Source organism: Pelophylax lessonae (assembly GCF_965119305.1).
Source record: "Pelophylax lessonae genome assembly, chromosome: 4".
In the NCBI taxonomy this organism is placed as follows: Eukaryota; Metazoa; Chordata; class Amphibia; order Anura; family Ranidae; genus Pelophylax; species Pelophylax lessonae.
The window spans coordinates 636,074,049-636,096,839 of NC_138771.1; the positions used below are offsets into that span (position 1 = coordinate 636,074,049).

Here is a 22,791-nt window from a genome sequence, read left to right on the forward strand (position 1 = left end):
AAAGAGAAAAGAAAGTGGTGGTGGAGACGAGAGACAGAGAACAAGAGCGTGGAGAAAAAAGAACAGGGAGGAAAGAGAGAAATAGATGGAAAGGTGAGACAGAGAGAAAGACTGTGGCTGCATTCACTCCCTTTTTTGCCCGATTTTATAATAATCCATAATAATTATTTATTATATTTTATTATATTTATTTATTTATTAATAATATAAAAATGAATAAAATATTATTAATACAATAAAGAATATTAATAATAAAATAATAGTAATAAAAAACTAAAACACCCAGAACACAATATAAATTAAATATTATTACTACTACCACTACTACTACTAATAATAATCCGATCTGTTCCAGTGATGTGCATGAGAGCAGCCGCTCCAGCCGCTGTCTTATTCCTAATGGGACAGATTGATAGCAGCAGGAGCCATTGGATGCAGCACCGGGAATCGAAAAGGAGAGAGAGAGATGGAGAGAGAAAGAGAGAGAGAAAGAAAGAGAGAGAGAAAGGGGGAGAGAGAGAGAGAGAACGCGAGTCAGAGAGAGAGAGGGGGGAGAGAGAGAGCGCAAGAAAAAAGGAGAGAGAGAGAAGGGGAGGGAGGGTGAGAGAGAGAGAAGGCGAAGGAGGGAGGGGAGAGAGAGAGAAGGGGGGAGACAGAGAGAGAGAAGGGGGGAGACAGAGAGAGAAAAGGGGGGAGAGAGAGAAAAGGGGGGAGAGAGAGAGAGAGAGAGAGAGAGAAGGGGGAGAGAGAGAGAGAGAGAGAGAGAGAGAAGGGGGGGAGAGAGAGAAGGGGGGGAGAGAGAGAGAGAAGGGGGGGAGAGAAGGGGGGAGAGAGAGAAGGGGGGAGAGAGAGAGAGAGAGAGAGAGAGAGAAGGGGAGAGAGAGAGAGAGAGAGGGAGAGAGAAGGGGAGAGAGAGGGAGAGAGAAGGGGAGAGAGAGGGAGAGAGAAGGGGAGAGAGAGAGAGATAGAGAGAGAGAGAGAGGGGGAGAGAGAGAAGGGGGGAGAGAGAGAGAAGGGGAGAGAGAGAGAGAGAGAGAAGGGGGGAGAGAGGGGAGAGAGAGAGAGAAGGGGGGGAGAGAGAGGAGAGAGAGAGAAGGGGGGAGAGAGAGGAGAGAGAGAGAGAAGGGGGGGAGAGAGAGGAGAGAGAGAGAGAGGGGGAGAGAGAGAGGAGAGAGAGAGAGAAGGGGGATAGAGAGAGAAAGAGAGAGAAGGGGGGGGGGAGAGAGAGAGAGAAGGGGGGAGAGAGAGAGAGAGAAAGAGAGAAAGGGGAGAGCATCAGTGAGGGTAGAGACAGAAGGTGAAAGATTGGGGAGAGAGAGATAGACAGGTAGAGAGGGAAAAAAAAGGGGGCAGGTGATAAATTGGCTGATGAGGCCGTCGTGGTCTGCATACATTTCTTCCTAATAGGAGGTGCACGGTGTGAGCGGAACCATTAGTTTGCGCTGTGGGGAGCTGTGTAGGCCGCAGCACTGTACACTGAGAGGAAAGCGATCGATGTTGTTAGATTGTAGTGGGGAAGTGAGTGACAACATGTAACATTAGCATGGAGCTGCCACGAGTGCTGATGTTAGACAGTGGTGAGGTGGCAGGGCTCATTACAGTGTATGGGAGGTTAGGCAATACCTGCACCACAGCACCCACCAAGCACACAGCTAGCTCAATGTGAGAGGTATACATGTACAGGTCCCTCTCAAAAAATCAGCATATTGTGATAGAGTTGATTATTTTCTGTAATGTACTGATAAACATTAGACTTTCATATATTTTAGATTCATGACACACAACTGAAGTAGTGCAAGCCTTTTATTGTTTTAATATTGATGATTTTGGCATACAGCTCATGAAAACCCAAAATTCCTATCTCAAAAAATTAGCATATTTTATCCGACCAATAAAAAAAAAAAAGTGTTTTTAATACAAAAAAAGTCAACCTTCAAATAATCATGTTCAGTTATGCACTCAATACTTGGTCGGGAATCCTTTTGCAGAAATGACTGCTTCAATGCGGCGTGGCATGGAGACAATCAGCCTGTGGCACTGCTGAGGTGTTATGGAGGCCCAGGATGCTTCGATAGCGGCCTTGAGGTCATCCAGAGTGTTGGGTCTTGCGTCTCTCAACTTTCTCTTCACAACATCCGACAGATTCTCTATGGGGTTCAAGTCAGGAAAGTTGGCAGGCCAATTGAGCACAGTAACACCATGGTCAGTAAACCATTTACCAGTGGTTTTGGCACTGTGAGCAGGTGCCAGGTCGTGCTGAAAAATGAAATCTCCATCTCCATAAAGCTTTTCAGCAGATGGAAGCATGAAGTGCTCCAAAATCTCCTGATAGCTAGCTGCATTGACCCTGCCCTTGATAAAACACAGTGGACCAACACCAGCAGCTGACATGGGACCCCAGACCATCACTGACTGTGGGTACTTGACACTGGACTTCAGGCATTTTGGCATTTCCCTCTCCCCAGTCTTCCTCCAGACTCTGGCACCTTGATTTCCGAATGACATGCAAAATTTGCTTTCATCCGAGAAAAGAGCTTTGGACCACTGAGCAACAGTCCAGTGCTGCTTCTCTGTAGCCCAGGTCAGGCGCTTCTGCCGCTGTTTCTGGTTCAAAAGTGGCTTGACCTGGGGAATGCGGCACCTGTAGCCCATTTCCTGCACACGCCTGTACACGGTGGCTCTAGATGTTTCTACTCCAGACTCAGTCCACTGCTTCCGCAGGTCCCCCAAGGTCTGGAATTGGTCCTTCTCCACAATCTTCCTCAGGGTCCGGTCACCTCTTCTCGTTGTGCAGCGTTTTCCGCCACACTTTTTCCTTCCCACAGACTTCCCACTGAGGTGCCTTGATACAGCACTCTGGGAACAGCCTATTCGTTCAGAAATTTCTTTCTGTGTCTTACCCTCTTGCTTGAGGGTGTCAATGATGGCCTTCTGGACAGCAGTCAGGTCGGCAGTCTTACCCATGATTGCGGTTTTAAAGCAGAGTTCCGGGCAGAGAAACGTTTTTTTCTTGAACATACCCCCGGGACAGTCAGGGCTAGCACATTCCACAATGGCTAGCCTCTGATCTGTCCCGGTTCGCACTTACCTTTTAGAAGAAATACTTACTTAGAAATTTTCTTCCACAGCGTTTCCATCTCGGTTGTGGGCAGCTGAAGCCGGCGCGGTCCTCTTCTCTGTCTTCTTCCGCGTCTTCGTGTCCCAGAATGCACTGCACCGGCCCCTCTCGTCACTTCCGGTGTGGCGCCGCATTCCTAAACAGCTTCTGGGCATGCCCAGAAGCTGTTTAGCAGGGGAATGCGGCGTCGCCCGGAAATGACGAGCGGGGCCGGTGCGGCGCATTGATTCCTGGGAGCTATGACGTTTAGCTCCCAGGAATCATCGCGAGGCAGGAAGTGATGGGGTGAGCCTCGGCGCTGGAGGAGGAAGCTGTCATAGGTGAGTATTTACGATCGTCAATAAAAAGGTGAGTAAACAAAAAAAAAAAAAATTAACTATCCAATTCCTTTTCAGGTGTGGCATACCTAGCGGAGGGGCACAAAAAAAAAAAAATCTTTTTTGTGCCCGGAACTCTGCTTTAAGTAATGAACCAGGCTGGGAGTTTTTAAAAGCCTCAGGAATCTTTTGCAGGTGTTTAGAGTTAATTAGTGGATTCAGATGATTAGGTTAATAGCTCGTTTAGAGAACCTTTTCATGATATGCTAATTTTTTGAGATAGGAATTTTGGTTTTTCATGAGCTGTATGCCAAAATCATCAATATTAAAACAATAAAAGGCTTGCACTACTTCAGTTGTGTGTAATGAATCTAAAATCTAATGTTTATCAGTACATTACAGAAAATAATGAACTTTATCACAATATGCTAATTTTTTGAGAGGGACCTGTAACTTGTCAGGGTGTATGGCATAGGACAAGTAGTCATCATCTCCTATCTAGTCCTTTACAGTTTCTAGTTCTCTTTTATGTTTATGACCAGGACAGGAACATAAGGGTTTATTTACTAAAGTGAGATAGTGAAAAATCAGGCTTCCAGCTTTTATTGCCAAAGCCTAAGTAGCAAGTAAACTTCCATCTCTAAAATTTACTTATAGGTAAGCCTATAATAAGGCTCACCTACAAGTACTGTAAATATCTCCTAAACGTGCACCATGTAGGAGATATTTACTGTACATGCAACTGGTGACGTCACCAGCACATGCGCTCTGAAGGAACGGCCACCTGGGCCGTTCCTTCATTGTCCTGTGCTGTAAACGGCGGCTCCTGCGTGCATGTGCGGGAGTGGCGTCGTTGCGGCTCCGGGCACTCAATCAGTGGGCCCCCGGAGGGAGGACCGGGTGAAGATGGAAGTGGCCTCTAGTAGAGCTGCATGATTAATCGTTTTTTTAAAAATCGCGATCTCGATTACCCCCCCCCCCCCCCATGATCTTCATCCGGAACTTCCATGATTCATGTAACAGTGCAGAGCCGTACTCTGCTTAGAGCTGTCAAAGAAAACCGCCTGCAAATTGCTCAGCGCTGAGAGATAAAGAGAAACCTTGTATCATCTCGTTCTTTTAGATCAAAGGGAAAATCTTGGCTCTGTAAATGAGGTCAATTTAACCACTTAAAGCGGCTGTAAACCTCTACTATTTTTTTTTATTTCTTACCTGCAAGGCAAAAGCATAACGTGCTCGTATTCAATGCATACTAGCACAATATGGTAAACTTACCGGAAAGCAAAGCGTTCCAGCGATGCGATCGCTGGAGGCGGCGTCCATCTCTACCCGGTCTTCCTTCGGGGTTTGCGGCTCTGGCTCTTTGACTGGCCGGGGCCGCGATGGCATTGCTTCCGCGCATGCTCGCGGGAGCCGCCAGCGACGACACACTGCTCTAAAGAAATGGCACGGGTGGCCGTTTCTTCAGAACGCATGCGTCAGTGACGTAAATATAAATGGGTACTACCATTTTTTTATTAGGTAAAGTTGATCCAGGTAATATCTGATTGTCTCTCGGGGGGGATCAGGAAGGATTTTTTTTTCCCCTGCTGTAGCAATTTGGATCATGCTTTACTGGGGTTTTTTCGCCTTCCTCTGGATCAACTGCGGGTATAGGATTGTGTATATGGGATTGTATGGTTGGATTTTCAATACTGTTTTTATTTTTTGGTTGAACCAGATGGACTTGTGTCTTTTTTCAACCTGACTAACTATGTAACTGTACATGACAGTAATAGTAATACCGGTGTGTGACAATCAAAGAAATATGCAGTATATGCAGAAGCTGTCAATAGGATTGAAGTTATGCTTTACCTTTCCACCATTCTTGGAAGTAGAATTCGAGTCATCTAGAAACAGAACACAAATGGAATTGTTTTAGTAAAACATATGTAATGAAAACAATTTTTTATAGTTGCCTTCTGTCTGTATCACCCTGCAGGAGGAGGACAGACTCATAGCCCCCTTCTGTCTGTATCACCCTGCAGGAGGAGGACAGACTCATAGCTCCATTCTGTCTGTATCACCCTGCAGGAGGAGGACAGACTCATAGCCCCCTTCTGTCTGTATCACCCTGCAGGAGGAGGACAGACTCATAGCTCCCTTCTGTCTTTCACCCTGCAGGAGGAGGACAGACTCATAGCTCCCTTCTGTCTGTATCACCCTGCAGGAGGAGGACAGACTCATAGCTCCCTTCTGTCTGTATCACCCTGCAGGAGGAGGACAGACTCATAGCCCCCTTCTGTCTGTATCAGCCTGCAGGAGGAGGACAGACTCATAGCCCCCTTCTGTCTGTATCACCCTGCAGGAGGACGACAGACTCATAGCCCCCTTCTGTCTGTATCACCCTGCAGGAGGAGGATAGACTCATAGCTCCCTTCTATCTGTATCAGCCTGCAGGAGGAGGACAGACTCATCATAGCCCCCTTCTGTCTGTATCACCCTGCAGGAGGAGGACAGAGTCATAGCTCCCTTCTGTCTGTATCACCCTGCAGGAGGAGAACAGATTCATAGCCCCCTTCTGTCTGTATCACCCTGCAGGAGGAGAACAGATTCATAGCCCCCTTCTGTCTGTATCACCCTGCAGGAGGAGGATAGACTCATAGCTCCCTTCTATCTGTATCAGCCTGCAGGAGGAGGACAGACTCATCATAGCCCCCTTCTGTCTGTATCACCCTGCAGGAGGAGGACAGACTCATAGCCCCCTTCTGTCTGTATCACCCTGCAGGAGGAGGACAGACTCATAGCCCCCTTCTGTCTGTATCACCCTGCAGGAGGAGGACAGATTCATAGCTCCCTTCTGTCTGTATCACCCTGCAGGAGGAGAACAGACTCATAGCCCCCTTCTGTCTGTATCACCCTGCAGGAGGAGGACAGACTCATAGCTCCCTTCTGTCTGTATCAGCCTGCAGGAGGAGGACAGACTCATCATAGCCCCCTTCTGTCTGTATCACCCTGCAGGAGGAGGACAGACTCATAGCCCCTTCTGTCTGTATCACCCTGCAGGAGGAGGACAGACTCATAGCCCCCTTCTGTCTGTATCACCCTGCAGGAGGAGGACAGATTCATAGCTCCCTTCTGTCTGTATCACCCTGCAGGAGGAGAACAGACTCATAGCCCCCTTCTGTCTGTATCACCCTGCAGGAGGAGGACAGACTCATAGCTCCCTTCTGTCTGTATCACCCTGCAGGAGGAGGACAGACTCATAGCTCCCTTCTGTCTGTATCACCCTGCAGGAGGAGGACAGACTCATAGCCCCCTTCTGTCTGTATCACCCTGCAGGAGGAGGACAGACTCATAGCCCCCTTCTGTCTCTGCTACTAACTTTGAGAAGTGCACCTATAAAGCAATCATCATCATTCATATACATTACATAGAAATAAATTATGCACGTACGTGTAGCATTGACATTACATTGCAATTCATCATGTCTGTAATGTCCTGTAACAGAAAAAAAAAAGTATTGAGTTTGTTTTCAGATTCACAACATTTCTAAAAACTTTTGTAATTACAGAAGAACAAGATTTTCCAAAACTTCCCAAACTATTTTTTTTAAATTCTCTTCACGATATTGTTCCAAAGGAGAGAACCTATTATGTGTAGAGGTATACTGTTGGTTACGTTTCTTACCCTTTTTGTTTTTAGGTCCTCCTTTGGAGGTAGAGGGTCTCTGTGGAGTTTGTTGAGAAGTACTAGGGCCAAAAAAAGAGCCTCCATTACCAGACCTCCCAGAGTCCCCATTTCCCATTCTCCTATAGGGAGATTCCTGACAGGGATGTCTATATGGGGAGTTATTAGACACCCATCTTAGGGGTCGTCTATCCACCCCTAATGCATTTCCCCCTGGGGGGCAAGGATCTCCCTCCCTGCGAGTAGTGGAAGAGGCGGGGTGTAACCCCCCTTCCCCACTTGTCTCCTCCCTTTTTTTCTGCCACTTAAATACGAGATTAGCTTTATAGTCACCCACATCCCTTAAATACTTTTTCCGTTTTTTAACATTTTTGTTCAGACTCCTCCTTTTCTAAGACCTTCTTAAGGTCATCAGACCTCTTGAACTCAGGGGTGTCCATATGTGGGGATAATTGGGTTTTAAGAGCAGTTAATTCCTCATCCAATTTATTTAACTTCTGTCTCTTGCGTGTGATCAAGAATCTCAACATGCTAAGACCTGCATCATTAAAAAACTTGAACCACAGGGCAAGATCTTTCTCATCCTCCTGGGGATTGACCTCCCATCTCAAACTACAAGGGACCAAACCCTCTTCAAGGTACTTCTCTAACAGGGCTATATCCCAGTTAACATGGGTTTCAGAAACCATGATGTTTTTTAACCGGATAAACATACCACCCATATCAGACTTATTAGAGTCTGAGGTGCTTTCAAAGGCATCTTTAAAATTAGTGGTATGATTTGCCCTGAATGAGAAAATATCCATAGAAGGTGATCAAACTCTGGACCAGCAGCAGCTAATAACAATCATAAATAGGAATAAAATAAAAACAAAATAACCGCGCTTGGTCACACTGTGAAACACATGAAACAGTAGGCAGCTGGTACTAAGGATATGATCAATCCACAGATATAAATAACAACAAGGAGTACAGCGCCACATAAATTAATTAAACCCAAAATGTGAATATTGAGTGTTCAGAGAAGAGGGAAAAAATGAATCTGTTCCAATAGAGAAACAAAAAAAATTAAAAAATTAGAGACCAAAACAAATCAGTCCATCAGTCCCACAAAGTAATGATCCAAACACAGTTTCCCTTCTTATATGTTGATAGATGTAAGGAAATTGAGGAGAGTCCCGCACCAAGAAACAGTTAATAAATTCCAGATATGCTCCACCACGTGCTCAGAGAAAGGTGTCTGCTTACCAGACCAATTTGACCCTCGGTTAAGAGTGGTCAAAGAGCGTATGATGTGATGATGAAATCCATACAGCAATCAATTAGCAGCAAACAGCCAACTCCGGACAGTGATCCTGCCTCGTGTGTGCACAAGGTCCTGAGGTTGTTGGGGGACGTGGTGTGGAGGGAGGGCTATATCTTAGCTACTGTGGATGTGGCCTCCCTCTACACCATTATCTTTCACGAACACGGACATGGTGGGGACCTTCCTGCAACGCGATTTCCAGCTTATCCCTGCTCAGAGGGAATGGATCCTAAGCCTCCTCTCCTTCACCATGAAACATAACTATTTTCTTACTACCTCCAAACCAAGGGGGTGGCCATGGGTGCCAAGTTTGCACCAAGCATGGCCAACCTTTTTATGGCGAAGTGGGAGGAGGATTTCATCCTCAGAAATCAGAGGTCTGAGCTGATACTCTGGAAGAGGTACATTGACGACGTGATCTTGATCTGGAATGGCACGATCGAGTCGTTAGATGACTTCTTTCGGGATCTCAATGACAATGTATGTATGCTATGTTCCAGCATGAGGCAAGCGAAGAAAATATTCACTTCCTCGATCTCAATATCATGGTCAAAGACAATTCCCTAGTTACTACAACACACTTTAAGGCCACGGACCGTCATCAACACTGACAGTTTTCATCACACTTCTTGGCTTAGGTCAGTCTCCAAGAGCCAATTTATTAGGGTGAGGAGGAACTGCACACATCTTGGGGATTACTTTCAGCAGGCCCAGGTTTTGAGAGGAAGGTTTGTTGATAAAGGTTACTCCCAAGCTGAGCTTGACGATGTGATTTATGTGGTGGCTAACAGGGACAGATCTGACATGTTATCTGACGTACCAAAAACCAAACCGCCGGACATTAGATTCAGAGTGTCATTTGTTACCTCTTATACTCAGCAGGACAGAGACATTAAGAATATTTTTTCCAGGCATTGGAAGTTGCTTAAAAACAACAAAGTTTTAGCATCAGTTGTGGGGGATAAACCCACAGTGGTTTATCGGGGTGCACCCCCTTTGCGGTTACGGGTAGAACCCAACGTTATTGATAGGCCGATTAATACTCCTTTCTTCCTTTTGCAATTGTTTTTTTCCTTGCAAAAAGTGTGTGGTTTGTAGAACTAACTCTATCAAGGACAGAAAGATTTGTACCTTCCAGTCCCGGACTACACATAAAACTTACACCATCGATTCCTTTATTATATGTACATCAAAAGAACGTAGTTTATCTTCTTGAATGTCCTTGTGGCTTTCAATATGTAGGCCGGGCCATTAGAACTATGCAGGTGAGAGTCAACGGCGTGGCTTTTGGAAACAGTGTTCCGAGATACTATTTGTAGTGCCACAACAAGAAGGCCACCAGGACATCGATTATAGGCATCGATAGATTTACGGCACATTGGAGAGGTAGCAACGTGAGGTGCGAGATCGCTAAAAAAAAAAAGAGACTCGTTGGATTTACGAATTAAAGTGCTACATGCCACATGGGCTGAACGTAGACTGGGACGTCAATTGTTATATTAGCAACAGTTGACTGGTCTGTTTGTGTGTAGGTTGACGTCCCACTCCATTTGTTCATGGTCTTTGTTCTGTCTTACTGAGTTATCAATTTCTAATTTACAGCAGCATTTATTTTCAATATATTTAATTATTCATTTAGATTGTTTTTATTTATAGTATCTTTGAAATTTTATTGATTAAGGGCCTGTGTTATTATAGGTTGACACATGTGGCTGCTGATTACATCTTATGTGTGGGTGATTCCTTTATGGGATGTGAAACTGGCAATTGAGCCTTTAATATTGTGAACTGACACCTGATAAGTGTACATAATCTATCTGATCCATCCTTCTATATTTCTGCATAATTTGATGTTTGCAGGCCATGTATCACACATATGTTCACACTTGGGACGTCGTCCGTATACTATGTGGGTGCAGCATGTGATAGGTTATCAGATTCTTATATTGATTTTATGTGGAATGTAGCATAACCTTTATTGTGTTATGTTAATTTATTTATTTTTTAAGTTTGTATTTGGCTGGATGTACATCTTTGTTGTTGGTGCAGACTATATATGTGAGGTCTTGTAAGTACATCCTGACCATTATATACATTTTTAGTGGGTGGGAATTTGGGATGTCCATTTAACACCTTTTAATTTATTTTTCTATATATCTAGTGTGCTTGAAGATGTACACACTATTGTCTGGAATCATTTTTACATGTGTTTAATTATGTTTACATTAGGTAATGTATCAATATTAATTGTTTTCACCGGTTCTCTGACATTTAGTACATGTTGAGGCTGGTGGAATAGAGGTTTTTTCAGTTTTTCCTGTTTTTGACATGTCACCATCATTACAGCTAACTATAGATAAATAGTGTGGAGCTCTTGGTTGCTGGTTTTGCATGTGAGGCCTTCCTGATAGCTCCGTTCTGACGTCGCTTCCGGAGGTCTCATCACATCACGTAGCGTGGAGCGCAAGCTTCCTGCTGGTGGTTTCAGGTTGTGGCTCTTCCGGGTAGCGCCGCTGTGACGTTGCTTCCGGAGGTGCCTCTACTTAAAGCGTGTTTACGTGTGCCGGCCATGCCTTTGATGGCCATGTCCCTTGATGACGTCAAGATCGTTTTTTTTTTTTTTTTTATTTCAGGCTTTCTAGCCTGTAGGAGAGATCTGAGGTCTTATGGACACCAGATCTCCCCATAAAGAGGACCTGTCATTCACTATTCCTATTACAAGGGATGTTTACATTCCTTGTAATAGGAATAAAAGTGATAAAAAAAAAAATTAAAAAGGGAAAGTGTAAAAAAAAAAGATTCAAAGTGCCCCCGCCCCCACGTGCTCGCGCACAGAAGCGAATGCATGCGTACGTCGCGGCCACATATGTAAACGAAGTTCAATCCATACATGTGAGATATCGCCACAAATGTTAGAGCGAGAGCAACAATTCTAGCTCAAGACCTCCACTGTAACTCTAAACTGGTAACCTGTAAAAAAGTTTTAAAGCCTCGCCTATAGATATTTTTAAGTACCGAATTTCTGGCGTCATTCCGCGAGTGTGTGCAATTGTAAAGCGTGACATATTAGGTATTTATTTACTCGGTGTAACATCATCTTTCACATTACAGTATACAAAAAAAAATTGGGCTAACTTTAGTGTTTTGTTTTTTTAATTCACAAAACGTTTTTTTTCCCCAAAAAAAAAAACACGTTTGAAAAATTTCTGCGCAAATACCGTGTGACATAAAAAGTTTCAATAACCGCCATTTTATTCCCTAGGGTCTCTGATAAAAAAAATATATAATGTTTGGGGGTTCAGAGTAATTTCCTTGCAAAAAAAAAATTATGTTGTTATATGTAGGAGCGGAGTGCCAGAAATCGCCCGGTATGGAAGTGGTTCAACCGCAAGGTAACAACTGTAGAGGTGAGAATCCATCTATTTGGGGGGGGGGGGGGGGGGGGAGGGGAGCACCTCTTAAAGTGCCAACACATAGCGAAATAATTGGAGGCACACCCATAGAGCACGAATCGGCATACAATTTATAAAAACCGCACCAAAATCGCACAAACTGTATTATTGATGTCACAATAACAGTTGACAATGACAGTTAAAAAATATCCAATATATTCAATTTTTGTCATATATTTAGGCCAAAATAAATTTATCTACATGTCTTTGACAAAAAAATTCTCAATGAGTGTATTTTTATACACTTTAAGACCAGAAGATTTTACCCCCTTCCTGACCAGACCATATTTTGCGATTTGGCACTGTGTTAATTTAACGGACAATTGCACGGTCGTGCGATGCTGTAACAAAATGAAATTTACGTCCTTTTTTTCCCCACAAATAAAACTTTCTTTTGGTGGTATTTGATCAACTGTTTGATTTTACATTTTTGAAATAAAAAGCGACAATTTTGAAAAAAAAAACAACAATATTTTTCACATTCTGATATGTTATATATAACATTCCCCAAAAAAAAAAAAAAATGCAAAAATCAACATTTTTTAACATTTTAGGCCAATTTGTTTTCTGCTACATATTTTTGGTAAAAAAAAAAATCGCAATAAGCGTTAAAAGTGCAAAAGTTATTGCGTCTACTAACTACGGGAAAGATTTACGTCATTTTTATTGTTTTTTTTTTTAACTAGTAATGGCGGTGATCTGCGATTTTTAGCGGGACTGCAACATTGGGGCGGACAGATCGGACCGCTAACTGACATTTTTGACACTTTTGGTGGGACCAGTGACATTACTACAGTAATCAGTGCTAAAAATATGCACCGTTACTGTATTAATGCCATTGGCAGGGAAGGGGTTACCATTGTGGGTGATCAAGGGGTTAAATGTGAGCCTAGGGGAGTGATTCTAACTGTGGGGGGGGGCGTGGCTTGTGAAATGATCATAGAGACCTGTGATCCTATATAGAAGGATCACAGGCACTCTGTGATCATTCCAGAGAGAAGAATGGTCGGCTGTGTTTACAACAGCTGAGCGTTCTTCTCTCTCAGTGGGCAGCGGGTATCAGGTGGCAATCGGAACCGCCTGCCCCGTGCATCGGCTTCCCCATGCTTGCCCCTAGCAGCAGGGCCGGACTGACCATAGGGCAGACCGGGCAGATGCCCGGTGGGCCGGGGCCTCCGCTCTCAGTCCGTCAGACAGTGTCACTGTCTGTGTCCCGATGCCGGCGGTTGCCGGCCGCTGCTGGCCTCTCCGCGGCCGATTCCGCGGAGACTGAGGGCCGCCCGCTGCTGTCCCTGACTCCCCGCCAGTGGCCGCCACTCACTCTGAGTCCTAGCACTGCCTGGGCTCAGCTGGCAGCCGGCTGATGCTGAGCTGAGCCCAGCGCCGCTCACTGCGGCCGCCGGCCACTGTCACGTCGGATTGCAGCGGCATCCAATGTAGGCGCTCTGGACTGGAGGGGTGGACCGGCGTCAGGTGACTGAAGGTGAAGGGGTTGACTAGAGGCCGGGGATCGTCACCCCCTGGCCCCTGCTTGATTCAGGAAGAAGCGGTAATGAAGTCGCCGGCGCCGCACCACAGACAGCTGAGCAGAGTGAGAGACAGGACGACGAGCCAAGGGCTGACTGCTGCAACAAGGTAAGGAAAGGGCAGCCGCAGGCAGCACAAAAACAGACACAACAGCTGGGATTTGTGGTTCTGAGCTGGCCTCCATTGGCAGAGCAGTGTTCTGGTCAGACTGGTCTGGAACTGTCACTGCTAGAAAACATGTGCCATCATGCCAGTTTGCTTGTTACATGTGATGTGACAGCCAGGTGCACATTTTCAACTTGAAAATGTGCACCTGGCTGTCACATCACATGTAACAAGCAAACTGGCATGATGGCACATGTTTTCTAGCAGTGACAGTGTGTAGCTGACTGTTATCTGTTTTTTACACCTGCCTGCTGCTAAGCCAGAAGTGAGCAATGCTCTGCCGGAGGCCAGAACCACAAATCCCAGCAGTGTTGTGTTTGTTTTTGTGCCCTTTCCTTACACGACACATGTTCTAGCAGTGAGTGTGTAGCTGTTTTGAAAACAGCTACACACACACTGTCAGAGCCCGTTCACACTGGGGCGACCTGTCAGGCGACCTGGTCGCCGTAGGTCGCCTGCCATAGAGAAGCTGTGGACCCGTTCTAATAGGAGCGACACAAGTCGCTCCGACTTAGAAAAAGGGTCCGGAGCTTCTTTGGGGCAACCCGGAGCGACCTGCATTGACTTCAATGATATGAAGTCTGTGTCGGCCGTTCCGAGGCCGCGGTGTGAGCTGCGCACCGCGACCTGTGAGGTCGCCCCGGCAAGTAGCGTCGCCCCAGTGTGAACGGGGTCTCACTGCTGCTAGAAAACATGTGCCATGTAAGGAAAGGGCACAAAAACAAACACAACACTGCTGGGATTTGTGGTTCTGGCCTCCGGCAGAGCATTGCTCACTTCTGGCTTAGCAGCAGGCAGGCGTAAAAAACAGAAAACAGCTACACTCTGTCACTAGTGCTAGAAAACATGTGCCATGCCAGTTTGCTTGTTACATGTGATGTGACAACCAGGTGCACATTTTCAACTTGGAAATGTGCACCTGGCTGTCACATCACATGTAACAAGCAAACTGGCATGCCGCATGGCACATGTTTTCTAGCAGTGACTGATCTGAAGTGTAACAGTGCAGGAATTGGGGTGATCTGAAGTGAGAAAGTGCAGGAATTGGGGTGATCTGAGGTGTGATAATGCAGGAATTGGGGTGATCTGAGGTGTGATAGTGCAGGAATTGGGGTGGTGTGAGGTGTGAAGGTGCAGGAATTGGGGTGATCTGAGGTGTGAAGGTGCAGGAATTGGGGTGATCTGAGGTGTGATAGTGCAGGAATTGGGGGTGATCTGAGGTGTGATAGTGCAGGAATTGGGGTGATCTGAGGTGTGAAGGTGCAGGAATTGGGGTGATCTGAGGTGTGATGGTGCAGGAATTGGGGTGGTGTGAGGTGTGAAGGTGCAGGAATTGGGGTGATCTGAGGTGTGAAGGTGCAGGAATTGGGGTGATCTGAGGTGTGATAGTGCAGGAATTGGGGGTGATCTGAGGTGTGATAGTGCAGGAATTGGAGGTGGTGTGAGGTGTGAAGGTGCAGGAATTGGGGTGATCTGAGGTGTGAAGGTGCAGGAATTGGGGTGATCTGAGGTGTGATAGTGCAGGAATTGGGGGTGATCTGAGGTGTGATAGTGCAGGAATTGGGGGTGATCTGAGGTGTGAAGGTGCAGGAATTGGGGCTGATCTGAGGTGTGAAGGTGCAGGAATTGGGGTGATCTGAGGTGTGATAGTGCAGGAATTGGGGTGATCTGAGGTGTGATAGTGCAGGAATTGGGGTGATCTGAGGTGTGAAGGTGCAGGAATTGGGGTGATCTGAGGTGTGAAGGTGCAGGAATTGGGGTGATCTGAGGTGTGATAGTGCAGGAATTGGGGGTGATCTGAGGTGTGATAGTGCAGGAATTGGGGTGATCCGAGGTGTGATAGTGCAGGAATTGGGGTGATCTGAGGTGTGAAGGTGCAGGAATTGGGGTGATCTGAGGTGTGATAGTGCAGGAATTGGGGTGATCTGAGGTGTGATAGTGCAGGAATTGGGGTGATCTGAGGTGTGATAGTGCAGGAATTGGGGTGATCTGAGGTGTGATAGTGCAGGAATTGGGGTGATCTGAGGTGTGATAGTGCAGGAATTGGGGTGATCTGATTTGTGAAGGTGCAGGAATTGGGGTGATGTGATTTGTGAAGGTGCAAAGCTCACTTGATTTCTTACTATTATTCAAGCAGTTTACAGCAGTTACTTTATATGAAGCTGACAGTTGTTTTTTATGTATCTGGCACTCCCAATTTCTTTGAAAACATTTTTCGGCACACTGTGGCCAAAAAGGTTGTCTACCCCTTGATTAGGGTAACCCTCATCTTGTGCTGCTTCATAATATTTTTAGGACTCAGTGATCAAAACAGGATTTAAAGTAAGACAAAAAAAAAACAGCATTATATGGCAGCTCTGATCTAAATTGGACCCAGTCTGTCAGATTAAACTAAAAAAGGTACCATAATCGAATCCAAACATCCTGGAACATTAAATCCTGTCATCAACCATCCCGATGAACGCCCCGCCCCAGCCACGCCCCCCTCCTGGGCTGCTCAGTCCAAAATGCCCCGGCCTATTTTTTGTCCCAGTCCGGGCCTGCCTAGCAGCCAGCGCGCGACCGACATAGGTCTACATCGGTTCACGCAGGAGAGCCACCCTGCTGCAGTAAAAAGGCGGCGGGTGGTCGGTAACAGGTTAAGAAAGACTGTTTACGGTTTGTAATTTTCAAAATTATGATTGTGAAGGCTTTAAAGGCCAACACCTATAATAAAGAATCGCACTCACCTTGTTTAAGTCCTCAGCATCAATAAATTCAAATGAACCCTCGTAGGCCATACCCACATTATTTACTGAAAAAGAAGAAGAAAAAAAAAGAATTTACACTTTATCTGATTTGTAGATCCCAGTAGTACTGTCTGAGCCTGTCCTGATTGTATCCAATCACATCTTTCTACATTAGAGATCACAGGCCACTCTTATCCTGCCTTGGTACGATCACATAACCAATCACATAGCTCTACAAATAATATCACACATTTCTTGATCCTGTGCAGAGAATATCCAATCAGATCTCTCCACATTATAGATCCCAACCCTGTCTGATCCTGTCCCGATAACATCTGGTCACATCTCTCCACATTATAGATCTCAACCCTGTCTCATCTTGTCCTGATAACATCCGATCACATCTCTCCACATTATAGATCCCAACCCTGTCTGATCCTGTCCAGATATTATCCAATCATAGCTCTACATCATAGATCCCAACTCTGTCTGATCCCGTCCTAATAATATCCAATCACATATCTTCACATTATAGCTTCCATCCCTGTCTGATCCCGTCCTTCTAGTGATATGCAGTCCTCTCATAAAATGTGATTACCTAGGATTCCAATGTCCAGGTCCTTCAAGCCCTCCTCAATATTTGGGTAAATTTCAGCTACTCCTGTAAAATCCGCCTGGATGATCCTGGCTTTGCGTCCACTCTGTGTCTCTGTTGAAATAGAATACTTTAAATAAACCAGTTATAGATCTGGGCAATTCAAAGCAAAATTTAATGTATAAAAATATTTAAAATAAGATATAAAAGTTTGTATGCAGATGAGACCCATGAAAACTACACATCAGACTGATCAATACACCTGTAGACATCAGTTTCCGAAAAATACATTTTTCACCATATGCTCAGTTTAATTTTGTCACATATTCATCATGAATACACTAATATATATCCCCTATTTTCAAGGACTTTGATTGACAGCAGGCTCCACTGGTACAGAAAAGGGTTGTGTATATGTAGCACCCTACAGGATAGGTGCTAGGCAAAGTATAGTGGGCCTTGGCTGCCTTACAGCAGGGCCATGATTTTCAGCTGGGCTGTCATGTCTCCCAGGTGTAGCTGTTGAGACTGGGGAGTCTCCCCACCGTGCTCCAAGAGAGGGTTCTCATTGAGCAGTGGAGGAAACCCAGCCAATGGCACACTCAGGCCTGTATCTACCCCAGAAAGGCAGAATCTGCCACAGAGGATTCTGGGAGTGGGTATAAGTTTGAAGGGAGCGCATGACGCAGCATCTTTGGTGGGAAGTCCCAGGGGGAGAGTACGGCTGTCTCTCCTCCGGTCAGCAGGATCGGGTGTCCCAGTTGGCTTGCCTGAGGTGACAGAGGGCTGAGCTGAGCTGCAGAGAGGATCCGGAGTGCCGAGGACCAGCGGAGCAGAGGGGGGTCCAGTTTCAGGAAAGCATTCCCAGTTCATGAGTACTGTAGACTGCCCCTGGGGGTCTGCCTAGTGAGAGGGGACCACTCCGGTGAAGGTCCAAGGGATCCAGGAGCTAGCTAGTCGGTGCAGGAGCAAGAGTAAGAGTAAAGGGGGTGCCAGTGTTGACCCTGAAATATAGAGGGGGTGCCTAGTGAGAGGACCCTGAAGTATAGAGGGGGTGCCTAGTGAAAGGACCCTGAAGTGTAGAGAGGATGCCTAGTGAGAGGACCCTGAAGCATAGAGGGGGTGCCTAGTGAGAGGACCCTGAAGTATAGAGGGGGTGCCTAGTGAGAGGACCCTGAAGTATAGAGAGGGTGCCTAGTAGTGATGTCGCGAACATAAAATTCGCCGTTCGCGAACGGCGAACGCGAACATCGGCGAATGTTCGCGAACCGGCGAACATTGCGAACCGCCATAGACTTTGATAGGCAGGCGAATTTTAAAACCCACAGGGACTCTTTCTGGCCACAATAGTAATGGAAAAGTTGTTTCAAGGGGACAAACACCTGGACTGTGGCATGCCGGAGGGGGATCCATGGCAAAACTCCCATGGAAAATTACGTAGTTGACGAAGAGTCGGGTTTTATTCCATAAAGGGCATAAATCACCTAACATTCCTAAATTGTTTGGAATAACGTGCTTTAAAACATCCAGTGTGTGTATACGATCAGGTATGATGTTGTATCGATCAGGTAGTGTAAGGGTTACGCCCGCTTCACAGTGACAGACCAAACTCCCCGTTTAACGCACCGCAAACAACCGCAAACAGACCAGAACCGACCAAAATGGGACAGGAACTGGGCTTTAAGGGTTAGGGTTAGGTTTAGTGTTAGGGGCTAGGGTTAGGGTTACGGTGAGATACTTAGGGTTAGAGTTAGTAACCCTACCCCTACCCCTCTAACCCTAGCCGTCTAACCCTAAGCACTAAAAATAACCCTAACCCTAGCCCTAACCCTAACCCTAGCCCTAACCCTAATTTTTTTTCTGGTTCTGGACATGCTACAGAGCTGAAACTTCACAGGTACACTTTTTAGACCCCCAGACACTGAATCACACAAAAAAGTTCTTAAAAATTGTAATTTTTTGTTAGAGAGCCAATTATTGGAAAAATTAAAAAAAAATAAAAATAAAAAATTTCTTTGGATTTAGCATCTGGGGGGGGGGGGGGGGTCTAAAAAGTGTACCTGTGAAGTTTCAGCTCTGTAGCATGTCCAGAACAAGAAAAAAATACGAATTAGGGTTAGGGCTAGGGTTAGGCTTAGGGCTAGTGTTAGGGTTAGGGTTAGGGTTAGGGCTAGGGTTAGGTTTAGGGTTATTTTTATGGCTAGGCTTAGAGGGTTAGGGTTAAGGTTAGAGGGTTAGGGTTAGGTTTAGTGTTAGGGGCTAGGGTTAGGGTTACGGTGAGATACTTAGGGTTAGAGTTAGTAGCCCTACCCCTACCCCTCTAACTCTAACCCTCTAACCCTAAGCACTAAAAATAACCCTAACCTTAGCCCTGACCCTAACCCTAGCCCTAACCCTAACCCTAGCCCTAACCCTAATTCTATTTTTTTCTGGTTCTGGACATGCTACAGAGCTGAAACTTCACAGGTACACTTTTTAGACCCCCCAGACAATAAATCCAAAGATTTTTTTTTTTTTTTTTTTAAGTTTTTTTTTTTTTTTTTTAAGTTTTCCAATAATTGGCTCTCTATCAAAAATGACAATTTTTAAGAACTTTTTTTGTGTGATTTAGTGTCTAGGGGGTCTAAAAAGTGTACCTGTGAAGTTTCAGCTCTGTAGCATGTCCAGAACCAGAAAAAAAGATCATTTTTCAGTAGAGCAGGGATGGTGGGAACCCCTTTTACACCTATATGATCTTTTTTTTCTGGTTCTGGACATGCTACAGAGCTGAAACTTCACAGGTACGCTTTTTAGACCCCCCCAGACACTAATCCAAAAAAAGTCATGCCTGCCACCGTATATATCAGTGGTGGGTGGGCAGTGGCACTGCAGTGGGCACAGTACACTCTGTGGACCTGACACAGCACTCACTGTAATTATGACAGAGGAAAAAAAAATATTTTTTAAAATGCAAAGTACTGTGCCTGTGCCACCCGAAATGAGTGTGGTGTGCACACAGTACAGTCTGTGGTGGGTCTGTGGCCTCTCACACACAGCGGGCAGGCAACTGCAGTGTACAATAGATATATATATATATATATATATATATATATATATATATATATATATATATATAAAGAAAAAACTCAATTACCAGCCCTTAAAAGGGCTTTTGGGGACACTAGATATAGATATATATATATATATATATATAAAAAGAAAAAACTCAATTACCAGCCCTTAAAAGGGCTTTTGGGGACACTAGATATAGATATATATATATATATAAAAATTACACAAATACCAGCCCTTAGAAGGGCTTTTTGGGGTGCTGTCAGGATGCTGTCCTTACAGCAGTAGTGGACCAAGAACACTGACTAGCAAGACCAGGAACACTGACAAACAACTGTCCCTAGCTATTAACAGCAGCAGCAGCAGCTCTCCCTGCTCTCACTAACACACACTGCTTCAGAATGATCTAAGATGGATGCTGCCCTTGCTTATTTATAGGAGGTGGGAGGGTGTGGGAGGGAGGTATGCTGATTGGCTGGAAATGTGCCTGCTGACTGTGAAGTTCAGGGTCAAAGTTTGCCTTAATGATGTATTATGGGGGGCGGACCGAACATCGCATATGTTCGCCCGCAGCGGCGAACGCGAACATGCTAAGTTCGCCGGGAACTGTCCGCCGGCCAACAGTTCGGTACACCTCTAGTGCCTAGTGGAAGGACCATGAAGTATAGTGAGGGTGCCTAGTGAGAGGACCCTGAAGTATAGAGGGGGTGCCTAGTGGAAGGACCATGAAGTGTAGAGGGGGTGCCTAGTGAAAGGACCCTGAAATATAGAGGGGGTGCCTAGTGAAAGGACCCTGAAGTGTAGAGGGGGTGCCTAGTAAGAGGACCCTGAAGTGTAAAGGGGTCACCAGCGGTTGGGCCCTGAAGTGTTAAGGTGTACAGCATGCAGTGTACAGTGTTGAGAGTTGCAGCAGCACAAGCAGTTACAAGAAGCTACCTCAGTCAGGAAGGACTGGAGGGAGCTGTATCCGGGACTTTTGAGTTAACCAGTGTGTAAGAAGTCAATCTTCAGTACAGTCCAGGACCTTTTGAGCTAAACAGAGTGTCAAAAGTCAAGTCCAAGTACAGTTCAGCAAGTCAGTATTTTTCAAGCGCCAGCAAGCGTTGGTCGGCATCCAGCCGGCGTCAATACAGCGCTAAAAGGCATTTTTCTCCAGAGTGTCCCAAGTTGTACCTAGTTGAGCCAGAGGAGTATCCTACTCATTCCCTTCTCCCATCCCCAATATCAAATAAACAAAACAAACCAAAGATGCCGGAATGGTCATTGTTTCCAATCTCACATTTGGGTATTCAGCTTAAATGGGCTGAATGTGTCTCCGGTAACCATGGCAGACCCACATCAGGCCCAATTCCTGGAAAACCTGCTACATATAACATCTGTTGCATGAACAAAGTTTTCCCTCCAGCAACGATATGCTAAGCAGCACAGAACGGGAGTGTAAATTGTCTTCAGTAGAAAATATATGGTAATAGCACAGACCATGAGAACAATTAGTGTTTAGGATTAAATGGTTTAGACTTTTGGTTAGTTTCAGAAAATATTAGCACATTTTTTTTAGAAAATATGCAAATTTCATTAAACAGGGTTGCCAGTGTCCCAGGGAGTACTTCAGATGAGCCCAGGGGGTATGTCTGATATTTCCAGGGGATACCTTAGATGGACCCATGGGGCTACTTCTGATGAACCTAGAGGTACTGCTGATTGGTCCAGCATGTAATTTCCATGACTCCAGGGTGTACTTCTGATGGGTCCAGGAGACACTTCTGATGGGTCAAGCATGTACTTCTGATGGGTCCAGGGAGTACTTCTGATGGATCAAACATGTACTTTGATGGATCCAGAGGGTACTTCTGATGGGTCCAGGGGGTACTTCTGAAGGGTCCAAGGGGGGACTAAGAAATTCTTTAAATATATCAACAGTAAAAAAAACAAGGTCAGAGCATGTTGCACACATAATTAACGATGATGGGAGGATGGTTCCAGAGGACACAGAGAAGGCAACTGTGCTAAATGCTTTCTTCTCCTCAGTCTTTACACAGGAAAAGGAGGGGTACACTGACCATGACTGTATGGTTAGCAGTACATCACAGGACATGCTGCTATGGCTAACAGAGGGTGAAATCATGGAAAGGCTTGATAACATTAACACAAATAAATCACCAGGATCGGATGGCGTGCATCCGAGAGTACTCAAAGTACTCAGTAAGGTTAAATCTAGACCACTGTTCCTGATCTTTGCAGATAGTATTTTGACAGGAACTGTACCAGGTGACTGGAGGAAAGCTAACCGGATACCAATATTCATAAAAGGGCAGAGGCATATCCTGGAAAATTATAGGCCAGTCAGCCTGACGTCAATAGTATGTAAATTACTGGAAGGGATGATAAGGGACTATATCCAAGAATTCAACAGAATCATCAGCAGTAATCAGCACGGGTTTACAAAAGGACGTTCTTGTCAAACCAATCTGTTAACATTTTACGAGGAGGTCAGTTAGATAGGGGGGAGACCTGTGGATGTGGCGTATCTGGATTTTGCCAAGACATTCGATACAGTTCCCCACAAACACTTAATTTAAAAACTAAGGTCTGCAGGCATAGACCACAAGGTTTCTTCTTGGATAGAAAACTTTCTATCTTGGATAGATGGTTTCTTCTTGGATAGATGGTTAAAGGGGCGTGTCCAAAGGTGGTAATAAATAACGCATACTCAGCCTGGTCATGAGTGGTAAGTGGTGTCCCCCAAGGCTCAGTCCTGTAACCAATTTTGTTCAATTTATTCATAAATAGCATTGAGGACGGGATCATTAGCTCAATCTCAGTTTTTGCAGATGACACAAAAATAAGCAGGGCAATAACTTC

At 45.3% G+C, this 22,791-nt stretch overlaps 1 protein-coding gene across 1 annotated transcript in view; it reads right to left on the reverse strand.

Moving 5' to 3' along the window:
- Window positions 1-22,791, reverse strand: part of LOC309554709 (very-long-chain 3-oxoacyl-CoA reductase-like) — a gene marked incomplete at its 5' end in the record, with an annotated part of 154,346 nt that overhangs the window by 57,857 nt on the left and 73,698 nt on the right. Inside the window, 4 exons of the mRNA XM_082256412.1 lie at window positions 5,290-5,324; window positions 6,871-6,915; window positions 16,284-16,348; window positions 16,882-16,992. Coding sequence (XP_082112538.1) covers window positions 5,290-5,324; window positions 6,871-6,915; window positions 16,284-16,348; window positions 16,882-16,992 — 256 coding nt within the window. The remainder of the gene's footprint in view (window positions 1-5,289; window positions 5,325-6,870; window positions 6,916-16,283; window positions 16,349-16,881; window positions 16,993-22,791) is intronic.